This window comes from Panthera tigris, chromosome B1, assembly GCF_018350195.1.
Source record: "Panthera tigris isolate Pti1 chromosome B1, P.tigris_Pti1_mat1.1, whole genome shotgun sequence".
Classification (NCBI taxonomy): domain Eukaryota; kingdom Metazoa; phylum Chordata; class Mammalia; order Carnivora; family Felidae; genus Panthera; species Panthera tigris.
In genome coordinates this window covers 182,632,964-182,645,953 of record NC_056663.1, presented here as the reverse complement: position 1 = coordinate 182,645,953, position 12,990 = coordinate 182,632,964, and the positions used below count along the sequence as shown (strand labels likewise).

The 12,990-nt window shown below is 35.4% G+C and overlaps 1 protein-coding gene across 3 annotated transcripts in view; it reads left to right on the top strand.

The window, feature by feature from the left end:
- Positions 1-12,990, top strand: part of TBC1D19 (TBC1 domain family member 19) — a 145,818-nt gene that overhangs the window by 129,122 nt on the left and 3,706 nt on the right. For all 3 annotated transcript variants that reach the window (XM_007091122.3, XM_042984816.1, XM_042984817.1), the window contains 3 exons: positions 1,807-1,916; positions 4,117-4,208; positions 10,793-10,908. In XM_007091122.3, coding sequence (XP_007091184.1) covers positions 1,807-1,916; positions 4,117-4,208; positions 10,793-10,908 — 318 coding nt within the window. The remainder of the gene's footprint in view (positions 1-1,806; positions 1,917-4,116; positions 4,209-10,792; positions 10,909-12,990) is intronic.

Sequence of the window (12,990 nt, the reverse complement as noted above, 5' to 3'; positions counted from 1 at the left end):
GGAACCATATAGGGAGATGTGCTTTCGATAGAAAATAAACTCACGTAGATTTTTTTTGTATATTGTACATAATGGACTAAAGCTTTTCCATTTCATAGAGAATTTCATGAGGAATTCAACACAAACAGTAGTGGTATCTTTAATAATAACTGATTGCAAAGGTTTTTGTATTATACATGTTTGTAAAAAAGTGCTCATTGAAAAATTCTTTTATTCCTTCACTGGAAATGACCGTTAAGGTTGCTGAACCCATAAAATCTTAAAATTCAGATTATAGGTTTTTACATATCAGTATCTTTAAAAGTTAAAGGAAAAAATATGCATAAAAAGGTAAATAGATTTCAAACCTTCACTTTGAACTTATAATAATACCATGTATTTGTGCCACATTGCTTTATCTTAGGTTGTTATAATTAGAATATGAGTAAGTCTTTTTAAATATATAGAATACCTTTTTAAATATAGAGACTACCTTAATAAATAGCAATTTATTTTGGTGGTAAAATAAATTTTTAAAGTTAGTTTTTAAATGGAAAGTCACGGCTGTCAGCTTTTAAACATCTGTATGTATATAACATAATTTTTTTCTTTCTGTATATAAAGTAGGGGTTTTTTTAGACTCCCCTAAAATTGATTTGTCTCTCTTTGACCCTTCAGAAAAAAGCGCAATCTCTCCCTTGCAACACTAGTTTTCGCTGATTCACTCGTCTGTAATACTGTGCACTGCCATTTAGCCCAGATCATTGAATGTTTGTATTTGTAAGAATTTAAAATTTTTTTACCATTTTTCCTTTCACTTTGTGAAAAAGAGGTGAGTTGCCTCATTGGTTTCCCTGATGACTTAATGCCTCCTGCTCTCAGGGCATTACTGACAGATTATGGAGCCTGAGAATTTCTAACCTGTCCATTTTACATCATAGCTGAAATTACCCAAAAAGTAAGTCATCTTGTGTTAAAATTAATATTTAGGTGATACAGTTTTATGTGTCTGCATTATAAGTGTGTTTATGCTGCCTGAAATTCTTGAGGTTTGAAACGATGAAAAGCACAACCATATCAGTCCAGAATAATCCTGTCTTATCAGCATCTGAGATTATGACTTCCTGACATTCAGTTGTGGGGTCTCTGATTGAGTTGACCCACCCATGTTTAAGTGCCAAGAGCTGGGTGCAAAGGAAGACGTAATTCAACATTCATTAGAGAAATGAATCCTCTGCCCGAGGGTTGGTTTATTGTGAATCTGTGAAAACTGTCTTTACACGATGCTGAGATATGGACCAATAGTCTAAACTGTTCAGCAAAATCTTTATTTTCAAACTGAACTAGTTGAAGACCATGATTCTACACACTAGTCACGAATTATCTTCTATTTTGCCTACCTGACTTCCAAAATAAAAAACTTTGCAAAGCGGCCTGGATCCTTTGTGGAACCAGTGAAAAATGAATTGCCTGATTGTCACTCTTTACTATTTCAATTAAAAAGAAGAGAGACTTGGCTTTCCGTAGTTTTTTCAAGTTACTTTGAATTTTTCATATCCCTAGAAGTGTAATTCCATCGTGCCATTCTTGTATTCAGTTGGGATTACAGTAGTTTTTAACTACTCCTTTCTTTATAGCTTTTAATGACTGAACTTTTTACATGTGTATATGTTTCCTTTTCAACACGATAAACCTACATATGATTGTAGACTTGTTGTTGAATGACTACTACCATAATCTAGATTTATTCTTTCATGTTTTGTTGACTTATTTTCTAAAATTGTAATAGTTCTACCATGCTATTGATTACTTTCTTTATTCTTTCAGTTGCACCACTTTGTTTTCTGTACCATGAACCTTCCAAACTGTATCAGATATTCCGTGAGATGTATGTGCGTTTTTTCTTCAGACTACATTCCATCTCTTCTCACCCTTCTGTAAGTTCATAAACATTGGATCAAATTAGACTCTAATCTGTTTTCTTTCCTTAAGGAAAAGTCTCCTACTCGGTTACATTGTGAAGCAACACATTGTAATTTGTGGTTTCAAGCAACATATTTCTGTAGAATAAATGAAAAGAAAAAAATTGATATTTAAATACTTTTGGTGATGATGAAGGAGGAAAAAAGCCTTTATCAATTGCACTTAAATTATCTTTTATATGTTAACAGAAAAAAAAACATATAAAAATGTCTGTATTATTCACTTGGACAAGTATGCCTTCTTTGCACGCTGGTGTCCCCATCCAGGAGATGAGCTTGATATATTTCTGTAGTGCTCGGGAGAAGAGCACTTGGGTAGTCCTCGGCTCATGGCAAGTGTCCTGTAAATAAATGAGTGCTGTTTTTACTGTTGTTGTTGCTGTGATTATCATCATCATCATCTCTTCTTTGTTAATGAAAATCAAACATTTATCTGTCACTTATTTTTCAATTTCACATTTGACTAGTTATCAGTTACCATACTGATATTTTCTTTGTGTTTATTCAGTAGATAGCTCCGTTGACCTCAAAGTCAAAGAGGAGCATATTGGGAGTTGAACATTTTTATCTGTTTTATTTGGCCAGTCCTTTATCCTATCTTTTTTTCCACCCATGAGCTTGAGTAAAAGCAGTATTTATTTTATATTTTTTTTTCACCTTTGGGCCTGCTCTGGTTTACTTGTGGGTAATCTGACTGACTCTCCAGAAGAAACAGTAAATTAGAACGTATCAGGGCTACCAGATTTCCCTAAAGAGAAGACTCTGTCCCTGCTGTTAAACTGAATTGCTGTTCTTTATCCCCCCCAGTTTAACCCTGTGTATTCCTGTTCCGCTTTCCTGTGTCTCCACCTTTGCTCCCATACATTGCTCGTGAGAGCCAGCAGATAACAGAAATCCAGGATGTCTCACATGAACAAAGGAGGCACCACCAATTATCTTGGGTTTCTTCTGTCCGAGACAACTTGAGTTAGTGCTTATCTCACATTAATTTTTAGTCTAATCCGAAATATGCTAACAATTCTATTTTCTAATAACCTCATTTTTAGCCTCAGGTTTCTTACTCTCATATTCTGTACGATTTTATGCTTCAGAGTTTAAAAAAAAAAATTTTTTTTTTTAAGTGGCTGCCCGTTACACACCCACAGTGTGTGTCCCTGTGCAGAGCACTGAAGCTTGACGCCCAGCAAACCCTGGATATTCTTTCTCTGTCTCCGTGCTGACCCTGAGGTGTCCTTTTTCAGCGAATTGGTTGGGCCAGCCCTGCCTCTGCCCTTTCTTTATTCAGTGGCAGTCATCTCCTTTTCTGGCTTGCAGCCAGACTCAACTATTTGGAACCACGACAGCCTTTTTTCTCTAGAAACTCACAAAGAGGATCAAAACTTCCTTACAAAGATCAACCCTGCGGAATGCTGAGCTACAAGAAAGACTTTATTCAGAGTTGTCAAGTAATAAACACACTTGAAAAGCCATCTGCTTAAATGGTTACTTCTTGTCCTCTACAAATAATGCCCTTATAAAGGGTAGATTTCAGATACATACACAGATGTATAGTTCAGGCATAATGTGTATATGTCTTTATACTAAGTAACCATTCTTGTTCGATAACTTCCTGATGCAAATTTCAAGCAGTCAGGAGTCCCTTTTCCCCTGGGGATGGATTTCAAAGAAAGTGAAAACAGCAGGAAATACTTTCCTTGATGGGTGAGGCAGCTAGAAGGGAAAGGACACACGGAGGCATAAAGTAAAGGGTGTGACTATAGTACCAGAGAAATACCTGGAAACTGGAATGGATCCAGAAAAAACTAGTTTGCTGGACCTAAGTGATAATACCGGGCTTACAAAGTAGCATGTTTTCTATAAAATGATGTTTTTCCTTGGACTCTGAGCATTATACACCAGATTATATAGGGAACGTATTGTGTTAAAAAGGAGGCTCCTTGGCATATCTGTAATAGTAAGTATCCATAAATAGGGAAAAATTTATCTTTAAACACAGTATTAGAGATCATTAGTACATTTCCTGTTTTTGACTCTTAGACAATATACAAATATTTATGTTAATCTTTTCCTCATTTCCATTTGAATAATTTATTGGCAGAGTTCATTTTTAAATACTAAAATATATTTTTCTTTTGTGTTTTGTTATTATATCCAGGGTATTGTGTCCCTCTGTCTGCTGTTTGAAACTCTTCTTCAAACTTACCTCCCCCAGCTCTTTTATCATCTACGAGAAATTGGGGCTCAACCGTGAGTACCTTTCTTTCCTAATTGAAGAATAGATTGTTTGACATCAGAAGGTTCTCTTATATCATTGTAAAGCGCTTTTAAAGATACAGTAATTCCTCAGAGAAATTAAACTAACAGTTTCTCCAATGAAACAATAATTATCAGGTAGTAAAGTGTAGCTGTACATTGTGCCAAAAGTTTTTGGAAGAATTCCCAAAATCCTGATAAATTTTTATTTGCTGGGATTTTTATGCCTGGTCCAAGAAGCACCAAAATGAACTTATTTCCATTTAGAATGAGAGGTGTTGGCCAAAACTGAGGCAAAAATTTGTGGATACAAATACTACCCAAGAAATGTGATAATAATAAAATTAAGTCAGTTTAGGCTAAATTTATCAGAGAACAACTTATGAAAGCTATATAAATTAAAGTTTGCTGTCTTGTTAAAGGAAACAGATAAATTACCTAGCAATGACTGTGATTTTTTTCATTCCAAAATTTGAAGATTTGTTCATTTACCTCAGTATTAGTTATCAGTGAATATATAGGGTGTCTCTGGACTTCCATATTATTGGTTCTCTTCTCTTTTTGAAATAACAATGTCTAAGGCAACAGAAGTTTCTAAATGATTGATTAATATTTTGTTACTGTCTTCCCCTTCGTGCAACCAGTTTCCACTATTGGGAGGACATATTTGAAAGGTGCATTAACTCTGAGATGGCAAAAGTAGTTAATGGGAAATACAACAGTTTAGTATTTGTCTTCCCCACACTTGAATCCACATCAGGTAGATGGATGGATGGATGGATGGATGGATGGATGGATGGATGGATGGATGAGTGGGTATGTTTAGGAGACAGACCAGGGTTTAAATTCTGTCTACTAAACTGTATAATCCTAATGAAGTTATTGAATTCATCTAAGTTTCATTTTCTTTCTTTAAATCAAGATAATTCAATTTCCTCATCTTTAGAATCAAGAGAATTCCTACCTCATGAAGTTGTTTCAATAGTGAAGGATTTTATATATATTCTTTCTGTAAAGCACCATTGAATTTCAGACATCTTAGATCTTAGAAATGCCATTTATAAAACAACATTTCATATCATCCACTGATAATACTGAGCTTGTACCCTTTCCTTCGTAGCCAGTAAAAAACAGGATTCTGTTAATGTTTAAGATTATAAAACAAGAATGTGCCGGAAAGATTTTATATTGCACACAGGTCTCTTTTTTTCTTAAATTTGTAGTAAATTGACCTTTGTTTTTACTCTTGTGGAATGAACATTTGAATATAATGAGGTTTTACCATGATTAAGATGTTTAGTTTACTGCTAGAAACTAAAATCCTAACTTTTTTCTAGCCTATTTATATACTTCAATCATTAAAAGGAACAAATTTATTTCAATGACTCATGATAAACATTAAAATTCTTATGCAGAAGAAAGTATTAAAAATTAATTATCAAGCTAGAAATACATTCTTAAAAGGCTTTTATGAATTGAAGGTTTTTAAATTAGAATTTAATTTTTTAATAGATATAGGACTATTCAAGTTACTGATATCTTCTTGAGTAAGCTTTGGTATTTTGTTCATTTTATCTAAGTTATCGTATTTATGGACATAAAGTTATTTATAATATTCCCTAATTATTCTTAATTAGCCTTTTAATATGTATAGAATCACAGTGACAACACCTCTCTCATTCTCGACATTGATATTTGTATCTTCTCTTTTTTCTTGATTGTTTGGCTAGAGGTTTATTAATTTTATTCTTTGAAAGAAACATGTTTTGGTTTCTTTAATTTTCTCTCTTGTTTTTCTGTCTTAAATTTAATTGATTTATGCTCTTATATTTATTATTTCCTTCCTTATGTTTACTTTAGGCTTATTTTGCACTTGTCTTCTTGTTTAAGGTTGAAGATCATTAGTTTGAGACTTTTCTTCTTTTCTGATATAAGCAATATTGTTATAAATTGCCTTCAAAGCACTGCATTCCCTCCACACAACAAATTTTGATATGTTGTGTTTTCATTTTCATTCAGTTCAAAATGTTTCTTAATTTCTCTTGTCACTTTTTTTTGACCATGGGTTTTATTAGAAGCATGTTGTTTAATTTCTAAACAGTTGTTTAATTTCTAAATATTCTAAATATTTCTGTTATTGATTTCTATTTTAATTCTGTTGCAGTTAGACAACATGCTTCATAAGATTTCAGTTTTTTAAAATGTATCGAAGTTTGTAACGTGGCCCAGAATTTGATCTGTCTTGGTGAATATTACAAATACATTTGAAAAGCATTCACGTTCTGCTGTTGCTCAGCAAAATATTCTATGAATGTCAACAAAGTCAAGTGTTTGGTAATGTTCAAGCCTTCTATAAACTTACTAATTTTCTGTCTACTTTTTCTATTAATTTTTGAGAAAGAAATGTTGGTCTCCAATTATAATTGTGAATATGTCTATTTCTTCCTTCATTGGTACACATATTTTACTTCATGTATTAGAGGCTCTGTTTTTAGGAGAACTGATCCCTATATCATTATTGATGTCTTTATTCCTGGCAATACGTCTACTACATTTGATAGAGCCGTCGCGGCTTTCTTTCAATTGCAATTTGTGTGGTGTATTCTTTCTGTCCTTTTACTTTTAACATATTGATTATCTATGTCTTTATTTTTTAAATGGCTTTCTTGTCAAAAGTGTAACTGGGTTTTCCAGTGTGTCAGTTTGTCTTTTTAATTGGTATGTTTGTTCCACTTACATTTAATAATTGATATTATTAGATTATAATATCAATTGATACCATCTGCTATCTTGGCAGACATTTTCAATTTGTCTTTTTTCGTTCTTTTTTCCTTTTTTCCTGCATACTTTTTAATTGAGTATTTTTTAAATAATGCATTAATAATTTTTAATATCTATTACATTTTGAAATGATAATATTTGAGACATACTAAATTAAATAAAATATATTGTTGAGATTTAATTTACCCATTTATTTTATTTATTTATTTATTTATTTATTAACGTTTATTTATTTTTGAGACAGAGAGAGACAGAGCATGAACAGGGGAGGGGCAGAGAGAGAGGGAGACACAGAATCTGAAACGGGCTCCAGGCTCTGAGCAGTCAGCACAGAGCCCGACGCGGGGCTCGAACTCATAGACCGCGAGATCGTGACCTGAGCCGAAGTCGGCCGCTTAACTTACTGAGCCACCCAGGCGCCCCTACCCATTTCTTTTTACTTCTTTGAATAATGTGGTTGTTAGAAAATCTTAACTTATATGTGTGGCTTTCATTATATTTCTCTTTTTTTTTTTTTAATATATGAAATTTATTGTCAAATTGGTTTCCATACAATGCCCAGTGCTCATCCCAAAAGATGCCCTCCTCAATGCCCATCACCTACCCTCCCCTGCCTCCCACCCCTCATCAACCCTCAGTTTGTTCTGAGTTTTTAACAGTCTCTTATGCTTTGTCTCTCTCCCACTCTAACCTCTTTTTTTTTTTTTTTCCTTCCCCTCCCCCATGGGTTTCTGTTAAGTTTCTCGGGATCCACATAAGAATGAAAACATATGGTATCTGTCTTTCTCTGTATGGCTTATTTCACTTAGCATCACACTCTCCAGTTCCATCCATGTTGCTACAAGAGGCCATATTTCATTCTTTCTCATTGCCACGTAGTACTCCATCGTGTATAGAAACCACAACTTCTTTATCCATTCATCAGTTGATGGACATTTAGGCTCTTTCCATAATTTGGCTATTGTTGAGAGTGCTGCTATAAACATTGGGGTACAAGTGCCCCTATGCATCAGTACTCCTGTATCCCTTGGGTAAATTCCTAGCAGTGCTACTGCTGGGTCATAGGGTAGGTCTATTTTTAATTTTTTGAGGAACCTCCACACTGTTTTCCAGAGTGGCTGCACCAGTTTGCTTTCCCACCAACAGTACAAGAGGGTTCTCACGCCAGTCAGAGTGGCCAAAATGAACAAATCAGGAGACTATAGATGCTGGAGAGAATGTGGAGAAATGCGAACCCTCTTAATTGAGTATTTTTTATTCCATTTTATCACTACTGTGGATTATTATTTATACCTTTTTTAAAACATCTTTTTTCATAGATATCTGTCTTAGTTCAGTCTGCTGTAACAAATTACCATAGACTGTGTGGCTCATAAATAACAGAAACTTATTTCCCACAGTTCTGAAAACTAAAAGTCCAAGATCAAGGTGATAGCACGGTTCAGTGAGGACCCTCTTCTTCAGTGAGTTCCAGTGAGGACCCTCTTCTAGGCTGCAGACTATGGACTTCTTATTGGACTTATTCTCCACGTGGTGGAGAGCAGAGAAGAGAAACAGGCTCTCTCACGACTCTTATGAAGGCACTAATCCCAACCATGAGGGCTTCATTTTTTCCAATTACCACCCTAGGGCTCCCCCTTTTTCCTAATACCATCACATTGTGAGGTAGAGTTTCAACATATACATGGCGGGTGGGAGGACACAACCATTCAGTCCATAAGAGTGCTCTGGGGTTTACAATATACACTTAAAAAAATTTGTTTTAATGTTTATTTATTTTTGAGAGAGAGAGAGAAAGAGAAAGAGTACGAGCAGGAGTGGGACAGAGAGAGAAGGGGACAGAGGATCTGAAGTGGGCTCTGCACTGAAAGCCTGATGCGAGGCTCAAACTCACAGACCCCGAGATCATGACCTGAGCCAAAGTCAGGTGCTTAATGGACTGAGTCACCCAGGAGCCCCTACAATACCCTACAATATGCATTTTTAATTAATTACCTTCTACCTTCAAATAAACTCCAGCATGGATGGCTTTACTGGTAAATTCTGCCAGACATTTCGGGAAAAATGTTTTTTTCATTAGCCACTATCAAGATCTTTTCTCAGCAGCTTGATTCTGATGTATCTGGACATGGATTTCTGTGCTTGGGGTTTGCTAAGCTTCTTGAATCTTTAAGCTTGTATCTTTTGCCAAATTTAGGACATTTTCAATCATTATTTCGTCCAGTACTTTTTTCTGTAACATATTTATTCTCCTCCTCTTCTAGAATTCCAGTGACACAAATGTTAAAACTTTTGGTCTTATCCCAAAGGTCCCTGAAACTATTCACTTCATTTTCAATCATTTTTACTCTATGGTTCCGATTAGGCATTTTCTATTGATCTGTATTCAAAATCACTGGCTCTTTTCTCTGTCCATTACCATTTTACTGTTGGGTCTATCCAGTGAGGGTTGTTTTCTGTTTTTTGTTATTTTTCAGTTTTGAAGTTTCCATTTGGTTCTTAGGAAAACTCATAGAACTGTGCATTAATAAGGGTAAATTTTACTATCCATAAATTATACCTCAATGAACTTTATTTATAATAAACTAATTCTGTGCTGTACATAGAGGGGGGCACAATGTGTGGTGCTGTTGTTCTATTAAGACACTGACAAATCCAATAAAATGAAACTAGTTGATCTTAATCATTTAGACTTAAAAGACAAATGATCTTTTTTTAATTTAAAATATCTTGTGGCCAAAAATTACTGTGGCATTCATAAGCAGATATTCCTAAAGCCAACCAAAAAGTTTAATTTGTCAATGCTACTCCCTTTGTGTACCTTGGTATATTAGAATAATAGTTATCTAGTATTGAGGAATTTCTGAAAACTTGGGGGTCTTTTTGGTCTTAAGAGAATTAATACATCAAGAAAGGCAATCTTTAGATTCCTTTCTCTTGCTTTAAGAAAGTAGCACAGATATTTATCTATATAATATTGTAACAGCTCCAGCAAAGAGTTTGGCTAACACTTCTCAGGAGCAGTTAAGTGATGGTAAGAATAGATAACACAGAAATGTGAGGGAATAGTTTGTCTCTTAAAGCACCAAAGCTAACGAGTTCATTTCCTGATTTCAGAGATAAATTATTATTGTAACATAACCTACTTATAAATAGTGGGATCTCGTATCTCTTAGGATTTTTTTTTTGTCAAAGTCAATTGAATTCTCCGGTTGTTCCCCTTTAAAATGAAGGGTTTGAAATCAGAAATCTATTTCTAAGGTCCCTTATAACTTCACAACTATTTGCCTTCAAAGACTCCTACTTCTTGTTTTATTTTATTCATCCTATGTAGCCTTTTGACTGAAACGTAGGACTATAACTTATTGAATTGGAAAAGTATGCAGCTGCCAAGCATTTTTCTGGTATTTTGAATAAAAATTCAAATAATCGTGATTCGAATGATTCAAACTGTTAAGGACTGTTGACTAGTAAGATCACCTCATTGATAACTAATTAGTAAAGACCCTGAAAAATAGCACATAGAAGTGAGTTTTCTAAAGGCTGAACTGTAACATAGCAGATATACATATTCCCTCTTGATACGTTGAGACCACTGATTTGAAGACTCATGGCTTCTCACCATTGCACTTTTGCAGCTTTTAAGAGAGCACTTGAGATTTACATGCTGAGGTGATTTCTAAGACTCACAAAGAAGTTAACTTAACCGTGGAATTGGTTGGCTCTTCTGACATTGTCTGTTTGTAAGAAAAAAACATTCACTGGTAAAATTTATTTTCTTTTTTCTTTGCCTACAGGCTACGCATATCCTTTAAATGGATGGTTCGAGCTTTCTCTGGATATTTAGCTACAGATCAACTCCTGCTTTTGTGGGATAGAATCCTAGGATACAACTCTCTGGAAATTCTTGCTGGTAATAAGTGCTTGTTTGTAAAACACATGCTGTTTCTATAATAAAGCCCCTTTACTTTCTGACATTCACCATCTGTAATTGCAGTTTGAGTCTATAGGTGCCTGTCATTTCTAATTCCTAAACATTTAATAGATTTACCTGCCTTAGAAGACAAGTACTGAAGTTCTGAGATCTAGATACTTCCGTGTAACTGCCCAACACTAGTGTATCCCGAGTCTTTCTTCTTTGCTCCGAGGAAAGTCCATTTCTCCTCCCCTGCTTTTAGTTTAGCCAGGGCTTACTGTCAGCTGCTGTGAGGTCAGCACAGCAGAGCGTAGGGATACTTCAGTCCTACTCTTGGCTTCTCTACCTTCACATGTGTTCCGAGCCCCTTCTCAACCACGGCCTAAAATCTAAGCTGACATGGAGCCTCCCTGCGAAGCTGAAATCTCAGCTCTTCTGGACTTGAGTTTGAGTTCTGGACTTGAATGCAAAACCTTTTCCTTTTCGCTAACACCCTCTGACTCCCGGTGGTTGAGTTTCCCCTTTTAGGTATTCTCTTCAGCCAAAAAAGATTTCATCTGTTTTTTCAGGAAGCCACAGATTGATCTCTTATTATAGTTAAGCAGGTCTTATAATAGAGATACAAGACAACTGTATGATAATACATAGGGCACAGATTTCTTGTTAATTATATTATTTTGCTTATCTTATACAAAATAATCTCAGTTATTTTAATCATTGGGATTATTAGGAAATTCAAATAAATAGCACAAGGTTTTCACAACAATGGATGGAGTGCAGAAAAGCTGGCAGAGTGCTGGGTCCAACATTCTCCAGTTGTGTATATTGAATAAATTATCTAACCTGTGTGAGTCTTCGTTTCCTTACCTTATATTGATAGCATTATCAAGATCCCGCTCTGGGTAATTGTGGAAACAATGCTTCACTGAAGAAGTCCCTTTGCTTATAGAAGATTCTTTAGGTACCATATTAACATATTCTTGAATGCTGAGAGGTCAAGAATAATAGTACATTAATTCAAAAAGCAAAATTAGAGTAATAATAAAGTGTCACGAAGCAAAACATCACCCTTGGTGTAATCAGAGATACCACTTAATGGTGCTGCTAACAACTCCCAGTATCCTTCTGTGTCAATTGGATTTTGAGCCCGTACAGATTGGCGTGAGGAAAGAAGGGTCTGCCCTCAGCTGTCTTGGCTGAATGGCAGTGATGCATAGACTCTACAGGGAGAGGAATCCTAGAGGGCATCAGGTATGATTCTTTTAGATGTTTCTGACAGGCGGTCCTCACCCTCTGCTTAAACACTTCAGTGTTGGGTCGTCCTTGTCTGACGAGTTAGCCCATCTCACTTCTGGATGACATGACTTGCTAAAATGTACTCCTGTTAAGCCAGGGTTATCGTCATGTTTTTTCTACCCTCGCCTTTCCCCAGAGCCTTCTACTTCCCAGGCTAAGAAGCCTTGTTTTCTGCTACTGTTTCTCAGGCAACAGGATTGTAGACTTTCCAGCAAATAAATCTCCTCTGGGTGTGTCATAAATTTTGAAGAGTGTTGTGTTTAGTTGCTGTTGTTGTTGTTTATCATTTCAAAATATTAGAGCATGTTAAAGAAAGGGGGCTCAGTATAAGAAAGTACTTTCTAATAATTAGGATTTTTCAAAACTAGAATGGGCTTTTTAATGGTCACCTGAAGGTTAAGAGGTTTTCTACTGTGAAAGAAGTGTGGAATTGAAAGACCTTTAAGCCCTCTAACAATTTAAATGTTCTCATTCTGGGACTTATCACCCCTCAGCAAACTTATGTGAAAGAGAAATAAATGAATGTTGACTAACGCATTTCCTCGAAGCTAGGCACCCTGCTGGAGCTCAGAACATTAATAAAAACATTACTGATGAACAGGTAGAAATGCACTCTGCACCGGTTTCCTACTTTCCCTGAACGGTTTTTAAAAAATCAGCAGGGAAGAATTACAGAACATGTAGAAATGGAACTAGACTCCCCTCCCATGAATTCAGATCAAGAGCCAGAGGATGGATAATTTCATGTAGGGGTACCCAAACTCATTGTTATTATTTCAGACA